Source organism: Glandiceps talaboti, chromosome 16 (assembly GCF_964340395.1).
Source record: "Glandiceps talaboti chromosome 16, keGlaTala1.1, whole genome shotgun sequence".
Lineage (NCBI taxonomy): Eukaryota > Metazoa > Hemichordata > Enteropneusta > Spengelidae > Glandiceps > Glandiceps talaboti.
The window spans coordinates 17,312,974-17,331,930 of NC_135564.1; the positions used below are offsets into that span (position 1 = coordinate 17,312,974).

Consider the following 18,957-nt stretch of genomic DNA (forward strand, 5'->3'; position numbering starts at 1 on the left):
AGGGAGTGAAAGATTACACTGTGATCAATAGAGAAACTTGCTGCTAGTAGCACAGCTTGAGACGGGCTAGGAGCTACAGTTGGTTGAACATTGTTGTACAACATTCTAAGGGTAAAGGAATGAATGCTTGCAATGTTCTCAGTACAATACTACCAGCATGAGTGTGTACAAACACCCAGATTACCCACACTGGCACTTGCGTGTCATAAGGGTTCTATATATTACATAGTATTACTCTATTCACCTATACAAATTTTGCAAAAATATACCCTGAAATTAGACTGAAACATAAGCAGGAGTTCTTGTGATTTGTGTACGTAGAATGCTCACATTCACATCTGTATACAGGTATAAGCAATATACTGTTTTATGTACTGCATAGCAATGCAAAGACCAATAGTATGTCAAACATATCAAAGACACATACTTGAGGCACTGACAACTTTCATAAAATCAGCACTTCTCAAAAGGTGACGTTCTACAGAATTAAAAGATATACATTACATTTATCTAACCTAAAGTTTACACTTTTGTATAAACCTTATTTTGTTATTTTTGTTAGCTGTTATTACTTTAGTTGATACATTTACTAGTTTGTTTTAGCACCAAACACTTATTGCAGAAAATCCAATATAGATATAATGAACACATTCAGCTACAAATGAAATTTCACTTGCATCATATTATTAAAAGTAACATTGTATATTTTGCATCTGATAAACCTACAAAAGTGTCAATCAAATGATCAGAGTAACACATGTACACAATAGACTACTGGTCACTGATTCTGTTGAGTCGTACCTCGATATTAAGTTCCCATGGTCTATGTCCACCACTGACTTCTACAGGTTCAACAATGGGTTCCCATTCTGCCATGTTGACATTGTAATAGGACAACTCCATACTAACGTCAGAGGTGACATAGAGCTAAAAAAACAAGATATTATGCAAATACATACTAACGTCAGAGTTTACATAGAGCTATAAAAACAAGATATTATGCTAATACATACTAATGTCAGAGTTTACATAGAGCTAAAAAAACAAGATATTATGCAAATACATACTAACGTCAGAGTTTACATAGAGCTATAAAAACAAGATATTATGCTAATACATACTAATGTCAGAGTTTACATAGAGCTATAAAAACAAGATATTATGCTAATACATACTAACGTCAGAGTTTACATAGAGCTATAAAAACAAGATATTATGCAAATACATACTAACGTCAGAGTTTACATAGAGCTATAAAAACAAGATATTATGCTAATACATACTAATGTCAGAGTTTACATAGAGCTATAAAAACAAGATATTATGCAAATACATACTAACGTCAGAGTTTACATAGAGCTATAAAAACAAGATATTATGCAAATACATACTAACGTCAGAGTTTACATAGAGCTATAAAAACAAGATATTATGCAAATACATACTAACGTCAGAGTTTACATAGAGCTATAAAAACAAGATATTATGCTAATACATACTAACGTCAGAGTTTACATAGAGCTATAAAAACAAGATATTATGCTAATACATACTAACGTCAGAGTTTACATAGAGCTATAAAAACAAGATATTATGCTAATACATACTAATGTCAGAGTTTACATAGAGCTATAAAAACAAGATATTATGCAAATACATACTAACGTCAGAGTTTACATAGAGCTATAAAAACAAGATATTATGCTAATACATACTAACGTCAGAGTTTACATAGAGCTATAAAAACAAGATATTATGCTAATACATAATACAAAATACAAGATAACTGATCTGAAGTTTACCAACATGATGTAAAAGCAAATTACAACCCATAACACCAAAGTAAAGTGTTTTCTGCATGTACCAATATTATTTATAGCATCTATAACAATTTGCTAATTGACCACATTAGAAAGGCCGCATGCTAGGCTTATAAATAAACCAATTGAAAAGTATACCTTAAATTTACATTCAATATGAATGCTATAAGCAAATGTAGCACATAGAGAAAGTGCTTTACTTCAGTGTTACTTGTTGTAATATGAATGCTATAAGCAAATGTAGCACATAGAGAAAGTGCTTTACTTCAATGTTACTTGTTGTAATACTAGTAAGTCTAATTGTATGGTAATTATATGGTAATCATATGGTAATCATATGCCAGTCATGAGGAAGGAAGTTGGTGTACCTAACACACCCACGTATGGGATATGGCATGCTAAACATATCCAAATATGGACACTGGTATATGGTGTAACGTACCTAACACAACCAAAAAGACAACATTCCAAACCAAAGGTTAGAAAAAATACCCATACTATGGGCTGTCATGTTTTTTATCATATGCCAAGTGAATATATAATAATTAAAAATTAATATGATGGGAAATGTATTAATGATTTGAATCAAGATGGATTACTAAATACCAGAATACCAGTATCTGACAAAAAACACAATTTTGATGAGGTACTACTTTATCTTGATTGTATAATGATCACAGTTGAGCAACATGAGCTTCTGCCCAGCAAATCTCTGGATCAGAAACAATGGCATGATAACGTGTACATTGAGGAATGTAATAATTCCACAATTCTCACTGTTTAAATGGAATCACTGAATCTGTCAAAGTGTGAACTACCCAGACTTAATCGGTCAAGGTGAACCCTAATCAAGCCAGGTGTATCACTGAATCTGTAACTTACATTGGAAGTCCAGTCTTTGACTTCAGCAGTAACATTAGCCTCCATCATCAACATAGGTACAGTTTGTTGGCCAGCACCCATAGCTTCTATTGTGAATTTGATCCTTTCTATCTTCATAATTAACAGATCTCCTCTGACTACTTTAGTTGCTGCTATCTCTTCTATCAGTGCTACAGCTCCTGATGGGTCTGCTTCCTCTGGGGGTTTAGCTGTATACAGAAAATATACAACCACAATTAATTCTCAATATTAACAGTCTTAGTATTGGAAATAAGTTGGAAATAAATTGGAAATATGTGTTATCCTCAGTGATTTATACCTTGTATTTTAATATGTACATGTATAACTTTTTACCTAATAAATTCAAAATCAAATCAATGTCTCATGGTCTTGTTATTTGGAAAGACAAAAGATTACATACTTTGGTCACTAGGTGGCGCTATTCAACAACAGATCTTGCCAGAAATGTTGGTCAAGATATTACACACTTTCAGAATCACTGTTTACAAGCATTTTTACAGCAAATGTGGATGTCATTTTTTGTTCTAAAACTAAAATAGTTCTGTTTCTTCAACATAGATGGTTTAATTTTTAGAAACCCATCCATTTGTTGACTGCTGCATACATGCCAGCCTGACAACTGGACAGACGGTTAAACCTCCTTTTCTCTTATTATAACTATCTCCCAAAAAAAGACTTCTATTAAAATGTGGCTAACAAGAATGTAATGTCTCGCAAAAACCTTGCAATACTTCTTGCTGTCAGTTTAACTTATAAATCACTTTTTCTTGACTGTAATATTTTGGCATACCTTCTTTCAGGAACCAGAAGTTACAGTTCTTCAGTCTCTTTATTCCCCACAGATCCTCAGGCACAGCTTCCTCTGATTTCTTCTTTTCTATTTCCTCTGGCTGAAATGAAATAATTATTTCAAACTCTATTTCACATATTACACCATGCACGAGCCAAGTTGAACAAAAAATATGGAATATATACGCTGGTCGTTGTATGTCACAACAATGCGCGTCTATGTCACGACGACATGTGTCTATGTCACTGGTTCTGCTGTGTTCAAAATATGAGTCAAAACATTCAAAAATTGCCATTCCTCAATTTTTCTTTAATATTGCTGCCGCTGGTATGATTATGTTATTCTCCAATATTTTTCTTCATTCAGCCAGAATATACTTGTGACCTTAGGGTTGTGACTACTCATTTTGTGACTTGTAATGAAAAGGGCCCCCTAGGTCACTCATATTTTCCTTGGCTGAGCAAAGAAAAATATTGGGGACACAGCTAAGTTATTCTTGCTTTTAAAATCAAATTATACTTCCTATATTTCAGTAACCAGACACAAAGATTAACTGACACTATAATGTTACACTATCACAGCAGTTCTTCATTTACATGAGTGACAAACCTCACACGACCATCAGTTAATCAGATTTTATTCATCCCAGATTTGTCACAGTAGTACTTCATTTACATATAGTAGGTGTGACAAAACTTCACATGATCCAGTAGGAACATAGCTACATACCATAGAGGGCGCTATTTATACAATGGTCACATGGTATTTTTTTCAAAAATGGCAGGGTTTTTTTTAATTGGGAATCAATCTTGCATGGAAAAAAAGACTTTCACTCTTTCTGGAGATAGTTATTTGAGATGCCTACAATACTGTCAAATATACTTATTTGACATTTTCATGTCGAAATTAAAGTTATTTACAACATTGGAAAACATGAAAACAATTTTTAATGAGAAAAAATATCATACGAAAAACAAACATCTTCATGTTTTTAGACAACTAATTGCTGAATAAGCAAGGGTTGCAAGACAAGTCCCCTAAACTATTCAACAACAATACTGCAAAGTTGGATGATTTCCGACTATTTACACAAAAGTGTTGCAGTTAAGCATGAACCACACTTATGACATTATGCGGTAAATACCATAGGAATGGATGGAATAATATATGACTTGTATATATATTGATTGCAGGTGTATGTGGCATGACCAGAATTGTCATGGTTTTTGACCCCCATTAACCTGAAGTAGCATGAGCTGCAAAATAAGTCACCCACATCAAGCTAGTTAATTTATTCAACTGTAATGTGACAAGAAATCAACACAATTCAGGACTATAACTTATACTGCTATAATGTCCCTATTGCTATCCTTTACAACATCCTATAGTATTACTGTAACACAACTTGTCTTGGTGTAAGAACTAGCTGAAGACCACATCTTGCTTGTCTTCTCAGAGTAAAAAATTTCTTATGATATCTATAGTTCACCAACAGTACATGAGTCATTTGTATTTGTATTTTGTGATACCGTCACTATAAAACACACACAATGATGTCTACAGTTACCAACAGTTTCACATCACTTATACCAGGAAGTAAAGAAAATGAAGGTCAATATGTAAGAGTTCAAACACATTAAAATAACAAAAGTTCAACGGAAGTGACGGTTTCTCATATCAGCCATAATTGTTACAAGTCCTATTGATATATGAATACACAATGACATCATAGTTTCACATGGTGAAAAAACCCACACAGATTCTGTTCAGTTCAGTTAACTGCAGGATTTGTCTAGCTATACAGCTGTACAATATATATGCCAATTAAGACGAGACGATCTGAGAGATTTCTTCTTAAAGAGTTAGTGATCCTGTTTCCATGGTGCTAAAATAACCAACTGGACAAGATGTGGATGACAAACTGCACAGTTCTCCTGCTGGGAATCTTATTTCTGATTATTGATATTCCTGTGGTCACCTCAGATGCAATATGTAAAGTGTACAACCAATCATATGTTGACTGCAGTCAGAGAGAATTGGATAGAATTCCTGGGAATTTACCATCATTTGCTACACATCTTGACTTCTTTGATAATAAGATTAAATCTTTACCACCAGGTAGTTTGGCAACTTTTGGGAAACTACAGAATCTAGACCTTTTAAAAAACCAAATCGTAACACTCAATTCTAATTCTTTACAAGGACTTCATCAACTCAAAGTACTGAACATGCCATGCAATAATTTGTCTTATATCGAAGCTTACGCTTTTAGCGATGTCTCTCAACTAGAAATTTTGTACTTGCCTATGAATAGTTTACAAAGCATTCAAGATTATGTGTTCACTCCTCTGAAAGACTTGGTGACACTTGACCTGAGTTATAATAACATTGGGATGCTGTCATTTACATCCTTCAAAGGACTTGTAAACTTAGAAGAGTTACATCTCAATGTAAATAACATAACTGAACTTAGTCTTGCAGATGATGCATTTAAAGACTTGAAGAAACTAAGAATGTTAGATTTGAGTCTGAATGCCTTTGTCTGTTTTCCAGGTCAATCACTCAAACCTTTGAGAAATATTGAAATATTTCATTTTTCACACATACACTATATATTTGATAGTGAATGTGGTGGCATTGATCTGAGAGATTTTCCAAAACTGGAAGTATTTATTCTTGGTACTAATGACATCATTGATTTAAATGCAAAGAGTGTAATTTGTGGGTATGTTCAACAGCAGAAGGGGCATTTATCTTTGTATACTTTGGAATGTCCAATTAATGGTACACTTAATGCAACTAGAGCTTCAACACGAGACATGGCTTACAATCTAATCGATGTTGAATGTCTGGAGAAGTTACTCTATGATCTTCAACATTCTGATATCAAAACTCAGAGATTGAGATGGGTATCCCGATTACTACCACTCCAGATCACAAGTACCACTTTTAAAGGTTTGAGAAAATCACAATTAGAAGAACTGTTTATACAAAATGTGTATGTTGAAGAAACCAAGTTGACTGATGGAATTTTCCAATGGCTGCCATATTTGAAAACTTTGGGTTTGGCATTAGTTCAACTTCAAAATATTCCTAAATTTAAACTTGCAATACCAATGTTCAATGGCTTACAAAATTTGACAACTTTGAGTCTACAACACAGTGTCTTTGATGACATTTCACTTGGAATTTTTAATGATTTGACATCTCTGACAACATTACAAATACGGAGGAATATCTTTAGATCATATACAATGCAAGAATTGTTGGAAAATTTACAGCATCTCACTACTTTACAATATTTGCATCTGGACCAAAATAATTTAAAAGGTGAAATTCCTTCTAATGCTTTTATACACATGACTTCTCTGATAGTGTTGGATATGTCCTACAACAGGATAACTTACATTTACCCTGAAGTGTTCTCTTCTTTGAGTAAACTAAAAATATTAGATTTGTCTCATAACAATGTAGAATTCCTGGATCCTTTTTTATTTAATGAATTGATTTCATTGGAGTCTCTTAATATCAAAGGCAATAAACTGGAAACTGAATTTCACGTTCTTGAAATTCATTGGCAGAAACTTATCAATCTTGAGGTACTAAGGGTGACTATCCCCGATATTTGGACATTTCATTTAGAAATTCCCTCACTTAAACACTTTTTCTTAGACAGTTTCAGACAGGTTGATTCTTCGAACACTCTTGTAAAAAACAATATGCCTAGTTTGGAAACTCTAAGTATTGAGAATATCTGTCTTAATCCTTTTCAAAACAATTCAGTTCCTTCTTTGAAATCATTAACACTCAAGAATGTATGTTTTGAAGATATATTTGGCAATCCTAGTGAAGATATGTATAAGTTCATGAAGCTATTCCCAAATGTAAAAGAACTGTCTCTGACTAGTGTACAAGACTTGACAAATAAATTCATTGTGGACCTGCTGCCAACATTTTCTCAATTGGAAAAACTGACAATTGTGGACACACAAATCAGTGAAATTAAAACACAAGCTCTGAGTAATTTACATAATTTGACAACTTTTACATTTGAGAATAATCATGTGGACTGCTCAGCATGTAAGATGAAGGATTTTATAAAATGGATGAAAACTGACAGAAAGGTTAAAGTTCAACCATCCTATATCAAATGTACAGACCCATACAATATGATTGGAAAGTCTGTCTTAACTTTGACATTTGGATGGGAATGTAATCTAGCATTTATGATTTCAGTACCCATTACTTGTATTTTTGCCTTTTCAGCAATTTCTATTGGACTTTGTGTTCATTTTCGTTGGTATATACGCTATGGTTGTTTCCTCATCAAACTAAAGCGTGGTGGATATCAACTCCAAGTCAATGATGAGGAGCAGCCATTGAATATCAGATATGATGCATTTGTGTGTTACAATGAAAATGACAGAGATTGGATCATGCAGCAATTACTTCCTCATTTGGAAAATATTGATCCACCTAATTTCAAACTCTGTTTACATGAACGTGATTTTATGCCAGGTATTGATATCTTTGACAACATTCTTGAAAGTATAGAGACTAGTCACAAAACTATGTTGATTCTGTCACCTGGCTTTGCACAAAGTGAGTGGTGTTATTTTGAGATGAGAATGGCACAAGATCATTTATTTCAACAGAAGAGAAATCTTCTCCTCCTCGTGTTGTTACATGAAATTCCAGATAATGACATGCCGCGAGTTTTACGAAAGATGTTATTGACCCAGAAATATATCAAATGGACTGAAAATGAAGTTGGTCAGAGACTTTTCTGGGAAAAATTGAAAGTAGCTCTAAGATCTGAGAATAGAGTTAACAGAGTTGCAAATATTTAAGAATGTGAAAGTGCTGTGAAATTTGTTGTAAGCAGAAATATTCCATAACTTCAATACCTGGCAAAAAATGATAATCATGGCAAATATAATACATATAGTTATAATATAACATTTAACACAAAAATATTTTCATGGAAAATGTCAAACAACTTCACTTTAAGACATTGAAACAAATTGTAAATCTATTTTTTTTTTCACTTCTTGAGTACAAGTAGTAACATTGTATTGTAAAAACACATTTCTCTAAATGTTTTACATGTATTGCATTGTATGAGAACCTTTTTCACAGATTTTTTAGTTTTGCTAAATTTCATGTTGTTCACCTGTTCATTGTTTTTACTACAAATTAGTATTTAGCTGTGTGGATGTCTTATACATCATTTATATGTATAATCAAGGGAAAATATTCAAAGATGAAAGCTTCATTAAGTTTGTTGCCATGGGTGATGGCAGGATTTGGTGTGATGGTAGATTTTAAGTTCAGCTACATCATTGTAAATATTGACAAAAATGTGGATATTTTTAGACTTCAGAAAAACTATTATTCAGATTCCTGTACATTTTATATAGCTAAGGGTATCAGATTTGTTTAAACAAGTATTGTTACGTGATGAAGGTCATGGTAATCATGAAAAGTACTCACAAAACATAGTACTAGACACTTGTATAGTATTTATGTTACATCAAACATAAAACCTAGATGAAATTGTGTATGATTGAACATAGTATTAGACAATTGTACTTTTTGTTATATTTCTAAACACTTGGATATTATGTGTTAGTACTAGACACTTGAACATTCTGCATTGTACAGAACATAGTACTAGACACTTGAATGTACATTATTGTGTTACATCGAATATAGTACTGGACACTTGTACATTCATTATTTCTGAGTTATATATGCAGATATGATAAATTTCAATATACATTTTTTTCTGTATGCAATACTCTGTATTCAAAGCACTCCAGTGATGTATGTGGTTCACTTATTGGTTGTCTGTCTTGTTAGATTTTAACAGAACTTTAAATTCAAATAAAGCTTTGATGAACCTGCAATTGCTCCGATTTAATATGCTATTTCTTTGCTAATTGATTTCCATCCAACATAACCATCCAGTTATCTAGTAGTCTAACATGATAATTCACTACCAACTAATTTACACACAAGGTAAACAAACAATGATTTTCATACAGCATAAACATGTTTGACATGGGGGGGTAAACCTAAAGTCAATTTCCAGATTAACATTTTTTTTACTAAACACGTCACTACTTTGTGAGATTTATGATAAAACAAAAACATAAATATGTCCACTGTATCTATTTCACAAACTTGCTATGAACTTTTGGAGACATAAGGCCCTAAGGGATCTGAAAGTAACCTTGTCTTCATTCAAATAATGAAACATACTCTAGGTGGATTAACAATACACTCAAAACTGATTCAGACCCATATGACCTGTAGTCTAGATGATGATATCTGTGGCATCATTGCATCATCTCTTCAACCCAGATTAATACCAAGGATAGCATCTAGACTATATGACCCTGAGACCAAAGTAACAGAGAACTGATACCAGGGATAATATTGACGTAAATATTCCAATGATGTCATATAGCACTTTCACATCCTGCGTAGCCTAGAAACAAGGCTATCTGACTCCACATGATCACTAGATTTACAAAGCCAACAAAACTATCAGGCTATATCTTGTGTGATACACAAACACCTACCCTTAGTCTGTTTTCAGTGAGAAAATAGTTACTATTAAACTATTTAATCATGATTTTTATACAGCACTTGGCAGACATTCTCCATATTTCAATATGAACATAATAAAAAACAGCATCAATGGCATCATAGCATATAAGTGTACGACAGTGTCACCATTTTCTTATAGTGTGCAGTGGTTTTTTTGTCAGAAAAAAAAAAGCTTATAAAAATAATTTTTCATGGGAAATCTCTACACTACTTCCGGGTTTCTGTAAGTGTGGATGCTGGCGACACTGCACTGCAGATACAATATATTAAATAACAGCTATATGATGCAGCTGTGTTCCTACTGATCATTCTCAGCCAATCAGATCTGTTCATTCTATATTCATCAAGTCACAGCAGTACTTCATTAACACAGTAACAAAACCTCACATGACCATTCTCAGCCAATCACATCTTTCAATTTCTTATTTGTTAAAGTCACATGTCAATAGTCCACCCAATCATAGAACATCTTACCTGTTCTGGCGGCTTCATGCTAGCAGCTATGGCAGACATTGTCTGTATGGTTCTAGGTGAGGTATTGAATGCTATTTCTGTCAAAGCAAGGTCAATGTGCTGACCTTCACCTTGGGGTTGAGACAGATGGAAACTGATACTGCATGGCTGTAATACCTGTCAACAAAATCAACTTACTGGTGAATTTTGATATCAACACATTTGTCAATAATTTTACCATGCTTGACACTTACTTTGAATGTATATTGTACAATTGACAGAATAACCAAAGGGCATGCAGGTTAAAGTGGCCATATGGATGAGAATTGTGTATCTATTTTGGACTTTTAATTTACAAAACAATTTTAATGGCTTCCTACTTGAAAAATCAATGTGAAACATATACCAAGTCTATATTTGTCACTCATTAGTTTGCAAAAGTCTAAAAGACTTGTAAAAAGTTTGTTATTGTACGTACAATAAACTTTTTACACACTTATCAGTCTTTTTGCAATTTATTGAGTTACAAACAAGGACTTGGCATGTGTTGTTTCACATTGATTTTTCAAGTAGGAAGCCATGATAAAATTGTTTTGTAAATAAAAAATTTGAAATAAATACCCAATCCTCATCCATATGGCCACTCTAAGGTTGAATGATCAATTCAGGAGTCATATCATTGTTTTCAATATTTTTTGTTCTTTTTTTGTCATTTTACAAATTTAATTCAACCAAAACTTTTATGAAAACACAAAAATCTACTGCAAGATTGATCCATAGTTACCTTACAAGCTTGACATAACTTTTATTGAAATGTTGATTACTAGTTACCATAGCAACCTAATATTTAGACTGACCTTTGAACTCAGCTGTGCTCTCTTCTCCTTATCAAATGGACAGTGTATAATCTGTAGGTTGTTGACACTACCCCCCATTGACATACGCTCAGCAGTTAGATCCATTTTGAAATCAACACTTGTCTGTAAGTAAAAGGTAAATGTTTCATTCTTCTTCATCCACCACAGAACGTATCTTCAACATCTGACATATTAAAATGGTCAAATAAATGTAGTAATGAGTTTGAAGGAAGAACGTGGTTCAGGGACAACTTAGTGTAAAATCACAAGCAGCTCAAACAAAATGCATCCAAATCTTCACTACAAGAAAACTTGTTCCTGGTCCATTTAAAGCAATGACAGAAATGTGATTGTTTACAATCTTCTTTCCATTATCTACCAATAGAGTTAACCTAACCAGTGTTTTATAATAATAATAATAATAATAATAATAATAATAATAATAATAATAATAATAATAATAATAATAATAATAATAAACTTTATTTAAACTCGATAGCCTCATAGGTAACAGCCTTTTTTCATGAGGGTCGAGAACAAAATAGAATTGAATACGTAACATTTTTTTAGGGTAAGCAGTCAAAAACTAGATGGGGTCGGGTAACTGAAACCAAACAATTATTTTTTAGCCATAGTAGTCCTACCTGTAATACCAAAGCATTGGTGTTAACATCAGAGGAATCAGCCACCAAGACAATCTCTGGGTTTTCAACACTAAGAACTATCCGAGTGGGTGATGTTTCTACTTCTTTACTCTCTTTCTGTGCATCTGCTTTGACTAATTTCTTAGATTTATCTTCCTCTTCATCTGGTGGTGGAGTTTCTTTCTTTGGCAGTCCTTTGGTGAAGAAGTCTGCCACTGTCAGTAAATATTCTATGCATACACATATGAATATGTTCTTTACTTTTACATTGACTGCAATAAAAAAATAGACAGGTATAAGTCAATTTACAGGTTGAAGTGTCCCAAATCTATACACCAATTTTCATAAAAAATCACTGACTCTTTTGCAGTTATGTGATTATCTTATTTTAAAGTTTTGTCACATGAATGAGAAATGGATATTTATATTGGCCAAATCATGGAACTCTTTGCCAACTGACATTCACCAAGCCTCCAGCCTGGATTGTTCCAAAACAAAACTGAAGACTTTTCTGTTCACAAAGCATATGGTGCACTTTAGACATTCAGTGCTACTGAACAGAACATTACTCTGGAAATTGGTGTTATAGAAATGTGATTGATTGATTGATTGATTGATTGATTGATTGATTGGTAAAACAAAATACAATAAAACAACTTTACTACCTTTCCTACTTTAAAAAAAAACTATGTGAACCAGCATAGATTAAGTCTGTGTTTGTAATAAACTCATTGCAAAAAATAATTTTAAAATGTGTAAAAAAGTTTGTCATTGTACGTACTGGAAGTCATTTGTAATCACACGCACTTCATGCTATGTATGCAAGTAAGATGCATGCACAGGCTGGCTGTGATGCTGTTTCATAGTAGATAACTTACCACAAAGAGTACCCACCAAAAAAAAGTATAAACTCAACTTCAAATGGTCCTATCAAGTTAGAGAGATTTGTATCGTCTGGCAATTATGAAATGACTTACTGTTCTTTTCTAGATCTGATAATTGTTTGAAATCCACAGTTATCATATTGACTTTGTCAGTACCAGTCTGTTTAGATGATGTATACCTATCAAACATTCTGTACCAAAAAAAAAAAAAAAGAAGACAACAATCTCTGTTAATTCCATTCACTGAAAGCTATCAACAGTCAAAATCATCTGCAGTATTTCTTGAGTAAAGTTTAAATACTTTAGTTTGAATATTTTCACAAATATATCGTGTATTCATGTGGTGAGTAAGAACTAATTATAAATATTTTTTTGTTAAAATAAGTAACTATGTGAAAGTCAGATTTCGTGTTTCATTTCATTTTTTGGGGGGTAAAGTCATGTTAAAAAGGGAAAAGAAAATTAGCATATGTTAACTTGAAGAGATATGCTGTTTGTTCATTATGCCAGGAATTCTATACCATAGATAAAATATGACTTCCAAACAGTAACTTTGCATCATACCATGCACAAGCCAAGATATTGGCTTTGAACAGAAAATTATGGATTGTACGCTGTGGTCATTCTATATCATGACAACCCATTTCTACGTCACTGGTTCTGTGGTGTTAGAATCATGAATCAAAATGTTCCAAATCGACATTATTTTTGCAGATTTTTCATGCATTTAATATTGAGAAAGTACAATTACATTATTCCCCAATATTCTTTTTCATGCAGCTGGAAAATACTCGTGACCTAAGGGTTTGTCACTACACGTCTAGCAACACAGTGACAAGGCCCCTTAGGTCACTCATATTTTTCGTGGTTGAACGACGAAAAATATTTGGAAATAATATCTAATTATTGTTCTATGATACATGATAAAAACTTTCATCAAAATCAGAATAAATAACTAAAAATATCTTTCCCTATAAGGTATTTCTGACACTAGGTATTAAAAATTGAAGTAAAATTCAATTGATCATGTGAGCACACAAATATTAACTTATTAATATCGTAAATCTTCTTTGCTCATTACTCAAATATTACAAGCAAGCTCCCATCACCACTATTTGGCATTTCAATTGTTCAAATACATGGATTTCCTAACTTGGAGAAACATTTCTTGAAAATAGGTAGCCTGGCATTTGTGTTGAAATTGGGTTGTAAGTTGGGATAGTGAAATTAGTTGAATTTAGGGAAATTTATTTGTGTTGAACTTGGGTTGCAAGTTGGGTTAGGGAAATTAGTTGAATTTAGGGAAATTCACTTGTGTTGAACTTGGTTTGCAACTTGGGGTAGGGAAATTAGTAGAATTTAGGGAAATTCATTTGTGTTGAACTTAGGTTGCAAGTTGGGGTACGGAAATTCATTTCTTCAGAAAAAATGAAAGGCAAATATGTGTTGCGGGTTTTTTGTGTTTAAATTCCAATAATCTGTTCTTACCTGTAAATTCCTTTCTCTCTGCCTGGTCTGATATCATCCAACAATAGATTTCCAAGAGTAACCTTAGCACCTATAGAGTTATCAGTATATATAGTACCATGCACTTTAATCATTTCTAAACCAGTTCTACCAAGACCATTTGCTGGGTCTCGAACTATGATGCCACTGCCTGATTTCTGTAAATTGCAAAAAAAGAAAACACACTCAGCTTTAATTTGATAAAATCTACCCAAACTCCTCATTTACTTCAGCAGAGTTCACTATTGTCTTTTTGCTAAAGGCTATCAGTTGGTAAAATCAACTGTTATAAGCATGTTCTCTGTGTATTTCATTGATGTTCCCAACCAATTTTTTGGTATAGGGTAAAGAAACCCTACATGAATTTTCCATCAGATTCTGTTCTCCCACTCCCCCTTCCCAACCTCTGTTACCAGGGTTTGTAATCCTAGTCAAAAACACTGACATTGTTGTCTGTGAAAAAGTTATGGCCACCACCCAAGTAGAGATTCCATAATTCATTACAATTAAAATGCATAAAATTAACTAATATTTTACATATAATAGACATTGGTTTTAAAATGAATTTGTGAGTTTCATCTTACCAGATCTGTGTTGCCAGTGTAAAGTGCTGCTGATATACTTTTGACTTCAAAACAAAACTTTAAGTTAATCCAGACACTACCAGGTTTGGTCAGTCCATGTGTTGGTACATCCTTCTTTACATCTGTAGACAACATTACATTACATGTATTAAAGTCAGTACTTGCAGTATTTTTTGCTCAATAAGGGCACTATTACACCTGCAAAAATCAGACCGTGAACGAACGGAACCTGTTACAAACAGGGAAAGCAAACAACTGAATTGGATATAACACTTGGCACAGCATTTTGGAAGTACAGAGACTTGTATTACATTCCATCATTTGATAAGAACAGTTTTATGGCCAGTTTTAGTATATATAATACAGGTTCACAAACAAATTTCCAGTTCCCCTGGCAGTTCATGTCCACATAAAAAGGCCATAAAACTGTTTTTATCAAACCATGGAGTGTAATACAAGTCTCTCCTGTTCCAACATGCTGAGCCAAGTGTTATTAATCCAATTCATTTGTTTAATTTCCCTGTTTGTAACAGGTTCTGTTCATCCACGGTCTGATGTCTGCAGGTGTATAAAAACCATCTTTTTTATTCCTGTGCATTCTCTCGATACAAAAACTGTACTCATCCACTGCATTTTATGTGAAAGTGTTATCAGAACAGTCACCACACCAACGATTTTCCCCTCCTGGTCTAAATCTTACATTTAAAGAAAGTACTACTGTCTATGTCTATAAGCCTGCTTTTGACATTTCTGGGAAAACACCGACATGGTATCCTTTTAATACCAAAAGAAACTTTTCTTAGAATGCTTAAAGTAAATATTTGTGACCTTGGACATGTCTATCAAAATGTAATGTACTCAAAATTAAGAAATTTTCTTCTCCTAAGCACAAACCAAATTACTATATAATAACTTATAAAATCATGAAATGTATATTCAACTGTTTGGTAAATGATACTTTCCTAAATTTGGTCTCTTTTTTTTACCCTTCTACATTTTTTTAAGCATTTATAAATGAACCTAGTTGAATCAGTCAATCTCTATCTAGAAACACTAGAACTATACAGGCCAGTAGAAGAATTTCTATTCTACCTTTCTTTTTCTCTTCTACTACAGCCTTTGCAGCCTCTGTGTCTTCTGCAGCTTTCTTTTCTGGTTTACCACCTTCATTTAAGTTTTCATCCAGGGTTGCCATCACCATTGCAAAGTCATCCTGGCCTAGGGAAACCTGCAAAAAGTAAGCAGTTCTTATTTATGAAGTTTTCTATAATACACTTCTAATACTTGGAAACATATCAGAAGAGTCACATCTTATGCTGATGCAGAAAGCGGGATGGTTTTTTTTAGTTGACTGACTTCATGTGAAGTTTCTCATTGTCATGTCATTGTTGAATAGTAAGAGTGGTTGACTTGTAATCTGGTAAACGTTGGTGGTTGGGGAGTCATGGTGAATGGTTGAATGGTTAAGAGCAGCCGGCTCCAAATCCACAAGTTGGTGATTCGAGCTTTAATTTGCTTCAATCTGTTGTTTGTTTCTGAATGATTATAAATGTTGGGTAAGATTTGAACCATGATTGTGTCAAAGTTAACCCAGCTGTATAAACTGGGGACCTGGTAGGACAGTGGTTGCTTTGTAAAGGATATGATGCTATGAACATGTAGAAGCTGTAATGGCAGTACAATATGACTATTGTTTTTATAAATTAACTCCAATTGACATGCCTGAGATCATATACATACCTTTAGTGCTGGTAATTTGCCCGTAATTTCAACATTTGGTATTTTATGATACCAAGATGCTGCCAAGTTTCTAGTAATGTCCACCATAATATCTACAGGTTCCAGGACCAGAGTCTCAGATTTGATCTTATCATGCTCCATCAGGGCTCTGAAAGTACATAATAAACATAACAAGGATTATTATATTGTCATGTCCTTGGCAGTTGAAAGTGTAGGAGATGAAGTATGGGATGAAATTAATCCCACACACTGTACTAATGCACATATTAAATTTACTTTTGCCAGAATAAAGAGGACATGAGTAAAATAATCCCCCACACACCAATGGTCTAAGATGGAATATCTCACACTCGTTAGGGAATTTTTTTCTCATACAAGGTGCAGGTTAGTATGAAACAAAATTTCCAAACTTGTGTGAGATATTCCATCTCAGCCCATTGGGAGTGTGGGATTCTATTCAACTCTATAGCCTTGGTTGCTTTCACTAGACAGAAGGTAATACAACTCTTCAAATGAGAATCATTTTATATTCAATTTACACATTTAATATAGTATAGTACATGTATATTGATGTATCCAGGGTGTCCTCTGCACCAATATGATGTGCCACTGACACAACCATTTCCCAAAATTCACTGCAACTTTGGTGTTCCCTATTCCTTACTATGTGGTGACTCACAAGAAAATCTTTTTTGTATCATTTGTTTTAGAGGTCACACTGCATGTATCTATAAAAGTTAAAAGTACCCTTTAAGTTATCACTCTGTGCAAGTATTTAATCTTCAGTATGCAACATATGCATTGTCACACAAAAGAGGCCTACATGTAAATTGCATATAGTAGTCTTAAGAAAGCTAGCTTTACGCAACATAATTATGCACAGAAATAATAATAATAATAATAATCTTTATTCGTCCAAATAAATTTGCTGAATGGTCACCACAAGAGCAGCGCCCTAATGCCCTAGTGATGAAGAAGCAGAAGGAAACCAGAGTACCCAGGGAAAAGCTGTGTTGTTCAGCAGGGTCAAACTGAGCATCACCCTTCTTACATACAGACCTGGTTATATTTTAATCAAACCCAGCCGACACCTGACCCAGACTGCAGAGGTAAGAGGTGTATGGGCTAACCGATCATCTTTGTCTATTTCAAGAAATTTGAAAACTTTTTTTGAAAGTTTGAACCATACCTGGACAACTTGACACTGCTAAGTTTAATATTCATAGCATCAACTATTGGAGGTGTGTCTTTATCCACAGTTTTATCTGGAATACTGAATGCATTCTTAACTGTCAGTATACCAAGATCAGCCACAATCACATTCAGTGACTTGGAACTCTGTGGTACAATAACCAATGGTGCCTGTATAGTAATGTCTAACAATACTCTGGCACTTCTTTCATGTAGGTCTTGAACTCTGGCTTGAGCAGCACTCGCTGCTGACTTGCTGGCATCGGTTACAGCATCCTTGGCAGCTTGGAAGTGATCCACAAATGCCTGGAAAAAAGTTTAAAAGGATGCAGTCAGCCAGTCATTACTTCTGATGATTTCTAATCATCTTTATCATCATCAAACTCTCTTTCTTTAAAGCTGCACTAGCAACAACTGGAACGGTTTTTCAAAACTATTTGGTTAGATCTAACGATCAGATTTATTCATGATATCATACATCCTGTACAGTATTGAATCATGTGTGGGTAAATGAACATATATTTGTGCAGCTGTACACATAATATGATTCATTTAAATCCAATCAAATTGATTATAACTGGGTCTGCCCCTAACGATCAGTGCCACAACATGATCCTGATTTCAACCTGCCACAGTCCTACCTCTGGATACAAGTGGTCTCTATTCAACATGTACAAAGTCTAAATTATTGCTAATTTTTAACATTTAAGTTTCAATTAGCATACTGTTGGTTTCATCACAGTCCCTCTATGATAGAGGAACTGTGGTTGCAAGATCGAAACAATTATACTCCAGTTACAGCTAATTGCATCTAAATATCATCCATATATATATATTTATATATAAAAATAATGTCAATATACGATAGTTTTGGGGTGTAAACACATACTAAACATTGCAAAGCGGGCCAAAGCTATCCATATTATGTAACAGGCCATCTATATTATTGGTACATCTAAAGTGTCTGCCA

At 33.6% G+C, this 18,957-nt stretch overlaps 1 protein-coding gene across 7 annotated transcripts in view; it reads right to left on the minus strand.

Annotated features, from left to right (window-relative positions):
• Positions 1–18,957, minus strand: part of LOC144447822 (intermembrane lipid transfer protein VPS13A-like) — a 128,462-nt gene that overhangs the window by 47,555 nt on the left and 61,950 nt on the right. For all 7 annotated transcript variants that reach the window (XM_078137922.1, XM_078137926.1, XM_078137921.1 and 4 more), the window contains 12 exons: positions 17,986–18,293; positions 16,797–16,944; positions 16,149–16,284; positions 15,057–15,178; positions 14,455–14,630; positions 13,060–13,157; positions 12,083–12,354; positions 11,439–11,561; positions 10,603–10,758; positions 3,514–3,613; positions 2,703–2,911; positions 802–927 (listed from right to left, as the gene is read on the minus strand). In XM_078137922.1, the coding sequence (XP_077994048.1) occupies positions 802–927; positions 2,703–2,911; positions 3,514–3,613; positions 10,603–10,758; positions 11,439–11,561; positions 12,083–12,354; positions 13,060–13,157; positions 14,455–14,630; positions 15,057–15,178; positions 16,149–16,284; positions 16,797–16,944; positions 17,986–18,293 (1,974 nt within the window). The remainder of the gene's footprint in view (positions 1–801; positions 928–2,702; positions 2,912–3,513; positions 3,614–10,602; positions 10,759–11,438; positions 11,562–12,082; positions 12,355–13,059; positions 13,158–14,454; positions 14,631–15,056; positions 15,179–16,148; positions 16,285–16,796; positions 16,945–17,985; positions 18,294–18,957) is intronic.